Source organism: Macadamia integrifolia, chromosome 14 (assembly GCF_013358625.1).
Source record: "Macadamia integrifolia cultivar HAES 741 chromosome 14, SCU_Mint_v3, whole genome shotgun sequence".
In the NCBI taxonomy this organism is placed as follows: domain Eukaryota; kingdom Viridiplantae; phylum Streptophyta; class Magnoliopsida; order Proteales; family Proteaceae; genus Macadamia; species Macadamia integrifolia.
In genome coordinates, this window is record NC_056570.1 from 24,570,991 (window position 1) to 24,584,349 (window position 13,359).

The 13,359-nt window shown below is 39.8% G+C and overlaps 1 protein-coding gene across 1 annotated transcript in view; it reads right to left on the bottom strand.

Moving 5' to 3' along the window:
• Window positions 1-13,359, bottom strand: part of LOC122061509 (pre-mRNA-processing protein 40C) — a gene marked incomplete in the record, with an annotated part of 86,864 nt that overhangs the window by 14,759 nt on the left and 58,746 nt on the right. Inside the window, 2 exon segments of the mRNA XM_042624789.1 lie at window positions 690-836; window positions 1,967-2,110. Of these exon segments, the coding sequence (XP_042480723.1) occupies window positions 690-836; window positions 1,967-2,110 (291 nt within the window).

Sequence of the window (13,359 nt, forward strand, 5' to 3'; positions counted from 1 at the left end):
CCCCAAAAAAAAAAAAAAAGAAAAGAAAGAAAGAAACGTTTACAAGGCCAAGATCACTTTAGAAGTTGTGAAGAAAGGGTAAGGATTTCTGCAGCTAAAATGATTACAATGGCAACCAATAGTGGGTTAATGTCACCATGCTCCAGCACATCCTTGTCATACTCCTATTAACATTAGAAATTTCATTTACTATGCATTCACACATTAATATTATATACTAATGTCAAAGATTAGTCAACCAAACCAGATGAGCAGAGTCACCCTTTTGGGAGTGAACAAAAAGGTCAGGCTTATGAACATTGAGTATTAGGAGTTGACAAATTAATTGGAGGAAAGAAAGGGTCTCAGTTTTATAAAAAAAATTGGGCTTCATCAAAACATGAGATTCATCAAGAATTCAAAAGATTGGCATTCGACTGATAAATAGCATAGAATTGCTATGAAGTAATTTTCAAATAGGAAATCATTCAGTACTTGCTCACAGCATCTGTAATCATTAGAAGGCATAGACAATGTAATAGAAATCTTATTTTGAATTAAATTTGTATTCAGGCTGATTCTGAGAAATTTTAAGTCACGCCATAGAACATCATATTATCAAGGGTTCTTGAAAGTCTATATTGAATCGACAATCATTTTCAAAGCCAATACCACACATTACTCAACTGGTAGAGATATGACGAAATTACCTGAGGATCTTTAATTGTTTCCACAAGTAAAGCTTGATAAGAAGCAACGGCTTCCTTTCGGCGAACTTTCAATCGCACTCTCTCCATTTCTTGTTCTTCTCTCTCTTTTCGCTTCCGCGTTTCTCGCTCCCTTTCCTTCAATTTGTCCTAGTGATCAAAGCAAGTATGTCAATCAGATATTAACCCAAATGCATGAAAACATTAGATGAATCCTTGTACCAATTCCCTACACAAAAATTAGCAACAAATCTTGTGATCCAATAAGGGAATGATTCACTGCAATCCAGGACTGTCCAATGGACAGACCACAGCCTGATCAGTTGAATTCATGAGGATGGTATGCAAAACGGAGAAAAGGAGTTGCACATTATATTAATTCAGCTATTCAACAACATATGACTTATCCAGATGCCTAAGATTTGTCAATTGGATACAACTTCTTGGCCATGCTTGTCCGGGAGCCAGGAACTCAATTTGACAGTCTGGACTAGTAGTCTCCTAGTCGTGGGAACGCGGAACATCTATTTCCTTCTGCATGACAATATTCCGGATCCTTTTCTTATTCTCGTTTCCTTCTATATATATATATATATATATTTTTCCCATCTTTCTCTACTGCTTACAAATTGAGATTTCAAATAAAAAATAGTAACTAAAAATTAGCAGAAATACTAGAAGATTTGTACTAAATAGGATTTACCATTCCGTAGGCTTAATTCCTGCCCCAAGATATCTGATAGACCATTGTGACACTCAGAATATCAGATTTGTCCCTCTTTGACAATTGGGTGATATGGATGCCCAAAAAGTAGTGTGGCAGTCAATCTACTGAGAAAGACAAAATAGCGAACATCATTTAGAATGGCCACAGACAAAAGGCTGCAACATCCTGTATACTCTCACTATCATTTCGAAGCTGTTCTCAAGTTTTGGGATACGTTAAGGTAACAGAAAACCATCCAAAAAATATATTGTGCATATGATTAGGATCCTCAAGGATCAAATGTTCTCGTCGTTAGTAGTTTGTACAATAGGGCATCCTACCATTTGAACCCCCCATTCTGAGAGCATGACTGCATTTATTTTTCCAATCAGCAACAGTAAGACTTCGTTTGATCATTTCTACATCAATCAAGTATATGTATACCTAAAATTCTTTACTCTAATTATTCTCAAGAATTCAACTGAATTACCAATATTTCAAGAAAAAAGAATAATCACTAGCCAATTTCATTTACTAAAACAAAAACAAAATAAAATGAAATACATTTACTCACTTGCTCCTCCCTCTTGACTTTTGCTGCTTGTTCAGCTTCTTCTTCAGCAGCCTTTAATTCAGATATATACTCATTAAATAATATTTCCCTTTCTTCATGCTTAACAGACTTATACCTAGGATCATTCCTTAGGCTATCCTTCACCTACACCAGTTGCAATTCAAACAAAATCATTTAAAGAGAATTTTGAAAATTCGGAATGAAATTCATAGTGATAGAGAACTCGGTAACCACATATTTATGCAGTTGATACATCACAAAACCACAATGTTATTAATCTTATCAATTTTGTTTGGCTTCTATTACATTTGTTTCTTCTTCCATATGGATCCTATATAAGGCCGGAAAACTTCTATATTAAATTTTGTTTTAAAAAATTTTAAATAACAAAATGGATATTGCAATTGTATAGTATTTGTTACAAAAAGGAACAGCTGTTTCTACATGTTTTTATGGAATTTCCAATCCATGAAACCCTAATAAAATAGTGCCGTATTGCATAGGTGGGATTTTTTTGCAGTGATGTAGTTTAGGGGTTTCAAGACTACACAATACCAAATAAGAATCCACGGGCATCAGAACCAGTGTCATCAACTTTGTTTTAAATCAAGGGATGGAAATAAGAAGGTTCAGGCATAGTTTTTAAGGCGCTGCTAAGGCGTCGCCTTGGCACTAATGCGGTCTAGAGATGGTAAGGCAGTGCACCACCTTATGTGAAGTGGCGCCTTATGGGGTTTTTTTTTTTTCTTAAACACATTTTAAAATTACTTGATGAAGATTCCAAATATAGATTTTTTATTGGTAGGTGTATGGTTTTGTTAACACTTGAGATGTATAGGATCAGCTTTACTCCACCAAAAATAACCAAAACAAACAAAACAATAACACGATTCACAAGCAGGGTTTGGATTTTGTTAAGGGTTTTAAGAAAGGACTTTGAGAATGAATCAAGGAACAAGGAAGAACCACTGATCCAGGCGACCATTTTGCTCTAGCAACAGTGAGCTTGCTCCGGCAACGGTGAGCTTTATTCTTCTTTGACAGGTGTAGAAATATAGTGGATGACCTTAGGGCTTAGGCACTCATTTTGGCATTATAAAGGTAAGTATAATAAATACTTGTATTTTTTATGTCTTCTTTTCTCTATATTTATAATTTTGTTTCATAATTATGCATTTATATTATATGTTAATATGATTGATGATTAATGATTGATGAAAATGAACTTAGTTTATTCACTTTATTGATTTGTTTTCTTGATGAATATCTTACATTGGTGGTAGGAACATTTATGAACATTTATTGATTAATATGTATTCATATTAATATGTTAATATGAACATTTAATATTTATTTAACATATGAGTAATAGGATTCAATTAGGATTTGAGCCAAATAGATTAGTTGTACAAAAAAATTACACAGGAACGCTTTAGTCGATAAGGCGACGCTTTATGCCCGCCTTATCGCTAAGGCGCTCCGAAAGACCCTCAAATGCCTCTGTCGCCTTACCGCCTTAAAAACTATGGGTTCAGGTGGGTTTCAACAATAACATACCTGCCCTTTCTAAACAATTGCAAAACTATAACCCATCAGCCCCTAGAAAAATGCATGGAGTCAATAATTTTACAAGTTGCTAAGATGGGAGGTGTGGGGTTTTCAAATACCATACCTGACCCTAAACTGACAAGGGTCATAGCATACCTTAACAATTAGGAGGTGGCAGGGCACCAATTTAACCCTCCCAATTAAATATAATACAAGTCGCAGAAGTGCACAAACATATTAAGATGCCTCAAATCTCTGTACACCTTTATTTAGCCTTTTTTCACGCAGTGGGGTGGTGATGCAGATACAGCTGCACTTACCTGGTTGGACCAAAGTGACCGGCTGTGGAAGCCAAGGGCCAAGAAGAACCGGTCCAACCCCGGTTTTTTGTCCAATAAGGGCTGGTAGTAGTGTAGTTTAATATTAAGTCTTTTATTTTCTCAAGTTTGTCTTTGGGTAGGATACGTAGGAGATAGAGAAATAGGATTTTGTTTCAGTGTTAGAGTCTAATTAGGAGTTTTATAATTTTCTCTTTATATACTTGAATAAACTCAATGTTTGAGATTAAAGTGAATTTTATTTTAGAATTAGTGAATTTGTGCGTTGTGTGTGATCCCCTTCCCCATCTTTGTGCGTTTTTCCTCTCTCCCTAAGGCTACCCCATCAATTTGGTATCAGGGGCAAAGATCTCCCATTCCCCTTCTTCCTTCCATCTTGTTCTTCCCTTCCCCATTCTCTGTTTCAGTTCTACCGAGACTGAGAACCAAAAAAAAAAAAGGTTGATTCTGTCCGGAGAAGCTGAAATCCTCCCTGCCCACCGCCTCTTCTTTCCTTTCTGCCAGTAGCAAGTGAAAAAAAAAACGCAGCAGAGAGAGAGAAGACCGAATCAGAAGACGAGAATAGAAAGAGAGACAGAAGAAGAAGAAGAAGAAGACGAGATGAGAAGAGAGGCAGCGACATACCTGAGTCGAAGCTATAGCGAGTCACCCCTCCCCTCATCGATGTTGCAATGTCTCCCTCCTTCTTCGCCGACTTCCTTGGGTCGATTAGAACTCCAACCACTGGCTTCCAATCTCCAAGAAGGAGACATCTTCCCCCTTTTAGTCAGTAACCCAAACCCCACCTACGACCTTTTTTTTTTTTCCTTTTCTCTTTAACTTTATTTTTACTTTTCTCATTTAACTACTTTTCCCTCTCTTTATAAGTTATTTCCTTATCCCTAGTTATCCCTCTTTTACCCTACACTCCCAAGTATACCCCTGCACCCACACTGATATCCCTTGAAGTGTAAATTGAATTTCAGTATTTACAGTTCTGCCATCCCTAGAAAGAAAAAACAGAGTTATTACCCATTCTACCATTGCTCTTTAAACCTCCTTTATTTACTATTTTGCCATCATATTTGAGGGTAATCTTTCCCATCTCCACCATGGTAGCCAATAAAGGAGAAACTTATGCAAAAATTGAAGCTCTTAAGACAATGATGGAATCCATGCAAGCTTCTATTGATCGTTTGGTGGCAACAGGTAGAGGAAAGAGTCCCATTCAATCTGGGGATTCTTCCAACACCACTCCACAGGATCCATCACTACCACTACCACCACCACCACAGCCACCACATCATACACCGCCACCACCCTATGGAACTGGTAGATATGATGATGGAGCAGAAAGAGCAGCAAAATTGGATGCCCTTGATTTTTATGGAGACAATAATCCAGAACTGCACCTTGACTGGATTCACAGCTTAGAGAAATTCTTCAGATGGTACGAGTTGACTGAGGCCCGAAAGATCCTATTTACCAAGGCCAAACTAAAAGGCATGGCCCAAGTCTGGTGGATCAAGCAACAACAACAGAACCGAACCCAAGGCATTGGTCTAATCACTATTTGAGTTGAAATGTATGAAGTCATGAACCGAAGATTCTTGCCTTCTGATTACAAGCAACGTATGCATCTCATGTTTGCCCAGTTGAAATAGGAGAATTTGACCGTTGAAGAATATATTGCTAGATTTTATTATTTGGCCACTCATTCTGATTTTGAATGGGATGAAGAAGTATTGGTGGCACAATTCCACAATGATTTGCACCCTCAACTTAATGCTGCCCTTGCCTCTAGCCGTCGCCTACAATGGAAGATGCTGTCCAAGTAGTATATCAGGTTGAGGAAAGTCTGAAATGTCCATACAATCGGAGGCCATTTACAGATGCTTTTCTTAGAGGTTCTAGTTCTGTTCAGCCACAATCATCCCCACAGGAAAAGTCAATCAGCAGATCACAGGCTAGTGCTACATCTATGTCATCTTCACGACCTAGCCAGCTATATTCTCCACCTCGACATGATTCAGACATGTCATCTTCACGGCCTAATCATCCATACTCCTCACCTCAGTGTGGTTATGACAGGAACTCAGTATTTCCAAAGGAGGCTATTCAATGTTTCTCATGCAAGAGGTACGGGCATAGAGCTAATCAATGTCCTAACCGGTTGTTAGCATACATCGACAAGGACAATTTTATACTCTATGTACCAGAAGAGCAGCCGAAAACAAGAACAGTAAATCTGGAGGCTGAATGTGATCGTGAACCTAATGAGATTAATGATGGTGACAGTGACGGTGAGCCTCAACCGTTCTATGTGATCCGTCCTCTTTTGACTACACAGAAGATTCCCAAGGAGGACGATTGGCGCTATAACAGTATCTTTCAGACCATGGTGCGATGCAATGACAGCTTGTGTAATATGGTGATTGACCCGGGCAGTTGTACCAATGTTGTTGCTGAAATGTTGTTCGCAAGTTGGGTATGAAAACTGAGCCTCATCCGAACCCCTACAAGGTTGGGTGGGTGAACAACAATAATCTGAAAATTCATGAAAAGTGTTTACTCACGTATTCCATTGGTGGACTGATTGATCAGGTTCAGTGTGATGTTCTCCCTCTGAAAGTATGTCACATTCTTTTAGGGCGCCCATGGTTGTTCAACAAGAAAGCCAAGCACTATGGATATAAGAATGCATACTCTTTTTAGCATGGTGGCCTTGAGATGAAGTTCCTTCTAGCAAAGGATCTTCCCCTGCTCAAAGCTCAAGAGAATAGTTGGTACTTTTCTCATCAAGCGCATCGACTTTGATGGCATTCTTGGACCTCATCCAAACTCGACAGAGTCGAGTTCTTTTCAGAAGAGGAGAGTTGATGCAGATACAGCTGCACTTAAGTGATTGGACCAGCATGACCGGCTGTGGAAGCCAAGGGCCAAGAAGAACCTGTCCAGCCTAGGTTTTTGGTCCAACAAGGGCTGGTAGTAGTGTAGTTTAATATTAAGTCCTTTATTTTCTCAAGTTTGTCTTTGGGTAGGATACGTAGGAGATAGAGAAATAGGATTATGTTTCAGTGTTAGAGTCTAAGTAGGAGTTCTATAATTTTCTCTTTATATACTTGCATAAACTCAATGTTTGAGATTAAAGTGAATTTTATTTTAAAATTAGTGAATTTGTGCATTGTGTGTGATCCCCTTCCCCCTCTTTGTGCGTTTTCCCTTTGTCCCTAAGGCTACTCCATCAGGTGGGGGCGCTGGTGGATGGTATAAATTTATTAGAGACATAAGAAGAATACACAATAGAATTTATATCACTTCCAAGTTATTCAGACATACTGTAGATAACAAGTATACTCTATGAGGTAACCAAGCTGGAAACTGTAAAGGTAATGTACCATAAGTTCTTTGAGACAACTTATATTAACAAATAACTCTTCTTTTCAGCTATAAACTTATTTACGATTGATTTATGCATGGAAAGTGAAGCACAGACTGGGAGGGCAAGCAACACACAGTTGACACCTCAAATAGTTAACAAAGATGTTTGACAAAAGAGGAAACGGTGTTTAATTTATTGCCTATATAAATAGACTGCTAGACTTCTGAAGGAAAAAAAGAGAATCACAGAAGAGAAAATAGAAAGAAAAAAAAGAAAAGGAATATTAACATGATGCCAAATCTCTGGGCAATTCCTGTCAACCTCTTGCTTTGTTTGTTCACCACCTACACCTATACAATCAATTAAACCTAAAGAAAAACATTGTGATAAATCTCAAAAGTAAAATCTAAAAATTAGTATTAGTGATATATTTCAGAGAAAAAGTACTTTGAGATCAGATTCTGTTGGAGAAATGATGTGGATCCGGGTTCCAAAGGCTAGAATCGGATCGCTTAGGGCCCACCAAATGACCAAATAACTCAACCCAAGAATAGAATGGCAGAATAGTAAACATTTGGAATCTTGTAATAGGATGGCAGGATTGTAAATAAAAGGGATCTTAAAAGGGTATGTGGAAGTTAAAGTAAATAAGGGGATATGAATGGAATTAAGAATTATTGTGAAGGGATAGATTAGGAAGCAAAATTAAGGCAAAGGTTGAGGAGGAAAAAAGGTGAAAAGTAGGGGCATTTTGGAAACATAAAGGACAAAAGAATAATAGACAAAGAAAAGCACCTTTTTTTGAGCCCACGATTCTGATGTTAGGTTGTCTTCAACCTTGGAGTTTCAACCATGGTGAAAGGTGGAACCCAGCAGAAGAACAAGAAGAGGAACTCCCTTATCTTTGGCCATCTGGACTTGAGATTTCAGGTGAAGGATCCCAAGGAGAAGGTCTACCAAACCCACCAGGGAGCTGCTCAGCAGGCTAGAATGACATGGGAAGCTCCTGAAACCGAAGCTGGAGATAGAGATTGCTGCAACCCAGTTGCAGGTTTTGCTCCTCACCACAGGAAGGGTCTTTGGGGCTAAAGTTCTAGGATTCAGGTTGCGCAGGATAGAGGTTCTCATGCCCTAAATCTCAGGCTCATCTGAGGTGTACCAATGGAGATCGAGCTCAACAATTTGGGCTGCTGGAACTGCCCAGAAACGGGAAGATTAAGAAGATCAGAAAGAAGAAGGGAGAAGACAAAGTTCAGAGATCAGAGATGGAGACAGAATATTAGAAAGGGGACAGAAGAAAACCACCCACGGCAGCCATCATTTCCAACCCAAAACACATTCTTTCAATCAATTTCTCAAAACTTAGTCTGAATTCTCCTCCATTACATGGCTATATAAAGAGAATCAAAGCATAAAATTGGAAGTTAGTTAAAATGGAAACAAACCTATTTGGCAACTAAAATAAAAATTCAATCTCCCTACTAAACTTGACCATACCCTACACTCATAATAAAGGAAACAGAAATTACTAAGTTAATTCCGAAATTTCCCACGACTAACTGCATCAAGAATGTTCAGGAACTTGGCCACTGCATTTATTTCTAGACATTCATCATCATTAAAAGCAGGCAATGAAGGAAATTCTTCCCACACTTGCACTTACATCTGCTACTTGCAAATTTTGTTGGCATTCCAACTATGTATACATGTTTCCACATAATACTCGGTTCATGCAAAAATTCAGTGCAATCGAACTTCACAAAATGTCAGAAAAAGCTTTGAATAATGCGAAAAATTACCACATACATGGTGGGGCCATATGGTTGAGATATGCTACAAATTTAGCATCCATACTATAACTTACCTATTCAATGAACAGAACAAGTGAACAACAAAACCAGCCCTCCACTAGGCAGAAATAGCTTTGGTTTGGTGAAGGAAACTTTCTCCAAATTGATGCAGCACTGGCCAATCAATTGGGCTCTAGACGAGGCCCATATTTTGGGGCTATTTAAGTCCATCATGCCAGCATGTTTGAGTCCTTATTTTGCCCATATAACAGGATATCAGCCAAATAGGTTAAGGAGATAATTTCCAGATCTCAAGTGGGCCCATTGCCAATGCGTGGAGAAGATTGGCTCTGACAGCTTGCATGTTGATCTATTTTGGGATAGTTTGTTCCATGCATGTTGGGGGGGGGGGATTGTTAGCTAAAGTTAGTTTCCAATTTAATAAGAATTGCTTCATGTGATGGGTAGTTTCTAATTTTAGGACTCTTTACTTTTTTTGCTAATTAGATTAGGATGGGATTGACTTTGTAATTAGTTTCTAAATAGGACAAAGGTTGTAGAGCACTGCTCCCTATACCTGGTTTATTAACCGGTTGGTTCGATTTGGTCGTGCAGGGTCCAAACCAGCAAGGGTTGATGTGGGTGCCCTATGGTATATGACAACAAGCGTGACATCAAATGCGGGATGGTCGAAGAAGATTGAACCAGTGCCCAATGTGGTTTGCACGCCTAAGCCGTGCCCTTGGACGTATCATAAGGCCATGTACAAGTAAGGAAGGTATGTTATCGTATCGGATAATGAGAATTTGATCCACGACGAGTGGCGGGAGTGAGATAAGTGTTAAGAACCCATTTCCCACCAAAATACAGCAAGATTGGCCTTGTTTTGGCCAACTGGAGGGTGCTACCCCCCAGTGTGACCCACTTGTGGAGAAATGTGGGCCCCAGCAAGCCCAACTTGGGTGAGCACGCGTATTTCGGGTACCCCGTCGGAGTGAAGTCACGTGTACCCAATAATACCGGCTAATTCGCTCGGTATCACAAATTAACGTGTTTTGGACCATAGAAGGACAAAACCAAACGGACCTTAATATATTTATAACCCAAGGTATAAATAGCATTTACTCTCTCTCTCTCTCATTTATGATTTCAGCAAGAGTTTGGTGGAGAGGAGTAAAGAAGGAGAAAAGAGGAAAGAGAAGAGAAGGAAGAGGGAAGAGGGAAGAGGGTAGAGGGAAGAAGTATTCCCTTGATTTCTGAGGCCATATCTTGCCTTTTTGTTGTTGGAATAGTGATCGGCACCTTGAGATACGTATTGAGGTAAGCAACGCCATAAACCCTTGGAATATGATGAAACCCTCTTGTGTGTGGTCAAATCAAAGAGTTAATACAAACCTTATGTGATTTTTTTTTAAGGTTTAAGGAAGGAAACCAAGATTTGAAAGTATTTTGGTGACATTTTGAGTTGGGAAAGAGGATCCTAAGTTTTTGGGGTTTCTTCAGCTAAGGTATGATTTTGTTCCTAAAAACCTTGATTGAACTTAGATCTATAATATAATCAGGTGGATGAAACCTAAAATGTATGAGAAATGAGGTTGGAACAACCCCCTTGGATTCCTAAGAGGTGGGATGAAGAAGAGAAGAAGAGAAGTTCAGCAGAACCCGCTGAACACTGGTGGCTAGCACCGGCGGGTAACCAGTGTGACCCCCCAGTCTTACTTGGGCTTCGCAGCCTACAGGCGGGTAAGACTGGCAGGTACCTAGACCTGCGGGTATAAACCACCGGTCCTGACTGGGCTTTGGGGTCCTACAGGAGGGTAAGACCGACGGGTAGCAGACCCACTGGTAGCAACCCACCGGTTTTGGGTTTACCCTGGGGTCCTACCGACGGGTAGGACCGACGAGTACCAGACTCGCCGATAGAACCCGTCGGTGTGTGTCTGGGTGTTGTCTGCCTTGGTAGTTTGCACAAGTGGGTTCTGCTACCCACCTGTATGACCCACCTGTGGCTCAAATGAGCTCCGTTTGAACTCAAACTCATCGACAGTCTCCTTCGCGCTATTAAATGCATCGTGACCATATCTTATGTTGTTTTATAGTTCTGAAATGGACATATTCTATCTTTCTTATCTATGTTAGGTTTCAAGACATTCGTCTTCGCACGCCGGATCTTACCTGTACCATGTGCGCATATTCTTGTACAAGAATAGATAAGTGGGGAGAGGACGTTGATTTTTTTTTGGGAGTGTTTATTGCATCATCTTCATTTCATATATATTATCTTGACATTATGAATGCCATCTCATGCATATGCTTGACTACTGTTGGGTGCATATATGAATTGTTATGTTGAATCGTTATATTCCTAAATACTTGCTTCTTATTTTGAATTATGAGGATGATTAGTCGGGAATGTATTGAATGGCTAGATTAGATGCCGTAGTCAGCTTGGAAACGAATGCATTAGTACACCATGGAATGGGACACGAAAGTACTATGCAATCGTACTATCTCATATAGGAGCATGTGGTTAGGATTTGACATTCCCTCGTGCTACGACCCTTCCCAATAGGGGTTTAGGTGTTGGATTATCACTGGAGGGAAGCGGCGGTCCTGTACCGCCTTGGTAGTTAAAAGTACGCCTAGCTAATCTTTAGGACAGTTGGAAACCTTGGTGATAGATTCAGAGGCTGAGCGTACTTCATTTATTTTCTACTGTGGTTCGGCCACGATTTACTTTTTCTTGTACTCACGGCCGGCCCTCTCCAATAACCCTATGGATGTATGGTAGGATGGAGAACGCGTCTCGTACCCAGGGCATACACGCACTGTGATTGTGAGTAGCACGTAATCTATGACTTAGAAATGTTGCCTAGGTAGATAGGCCTAAAATGAATCTCATGCATGTAGTATCATTTGAAATGCAATTGCTTGTGTGAGTCTTTCTTTCCATTTACTGAGCTAGTGAGTTCACCCCTCGTGTACACACATTTTTAGATGATTTTGCAAGTTTCTCGATAGAGGAATAAGTGTTGGGGTCCACTGACGAATCTCCAGTGGGAGATTGGTGGGTCCCAAAGGGATTTGATCACGGAGTCAGATGCCCATGCGAGAGTTGTGTTGCGGGACAACAGTAGCTAATACCAAACACAGTTCTTTTTTATTCTTTTGGCATATTCCCCTTTTTGTGCTCTCGATAATTAAATTGTTATTTCTTGTGTAAATATAATGCCTACGGGCCCACATGTAAATATACTATGTAATGTATAATAATTTGGGTATCAAGAGTAAGTGGGGATTTACAGGTAAATTATTTATGACAAGACTTCCGCTGAATTACATAATTATATTTCCATGATTACATGTGGCTTGCTGTGTTGTAGTTACTGTATCAGATGATCCTGGTGGTTTTGGGTTACCCAGAGGAAACCCGGTCACTGGTCCGGTTCTATGTGAACGGGGCGTGACAAAGGGACTTTCTATCCACACAAGAAAGAAGCCCAATTGATGTAATTGATTACTATAAATAAAGGAAAACTACTTGATTTCAGCAGCCAACGATTTGAGAAAAGAAAAGAACTTGGTCTATTGATCATGAGAGCTGGGAGAGGCAGTTGAGTGGGAGAGATTCCTGAGAGGTGAGAGACCTGAATGGGTGAGATGCCTAGTAGAGAGTGATATGCATGATCCAACCTTATATTCCGTCTATCTTCTTCTTCCCCTTCTTCCAATCAATCCCCAATTTCTGAGTTCTTTTCTGCCCATCTGAGACCTATAGAGCCACATAATATAACTGCTGGTCCAGTCACTGAGGTCAACCTTGAAGCTCCAAAGTAGCTGCTTCTGTTAGAGAAGATCAAAGGAAAGAAAATCCCCCACCAGCGATTCTGTTTTCAGGGTTTTCTTTGAAACCCTACTGCTGGTCAATCACACCAGCCATTCAGGTGTCGGGTCAGATATTTTGGGAGACTATTCCCCATCCCAAGAGCTCTACTCAATGGTTTTTGGGCCTGGGCCTGAGCTGAGGCCTGCTGAGTTTGCTGCCAGAAAGCTCCTAATTGTGACATAATTCGAGAATCTCCATAAGTCCAGATTTAGTTCCCAATGTAATCTGAGATTTTGAAGGCTGAAACCACCCACCAAGGCTGATCTTCGATGGTGAATTCCTTCCCATCCAACCTTGGCTGCTGTGCTACCGGATAGTGGTTTGATTTCTGGTTTGTTGAACCCCATCATTGCCTGCAATAGGGATTCTTGTGCTGCTGTTTATTATTTCTTCTGCTGGATTTATTTTCTACCTTTGTTAGGTATTGTCAGAGGTTTATACAGGTGATGTAATCCATTGTTATCTACTGA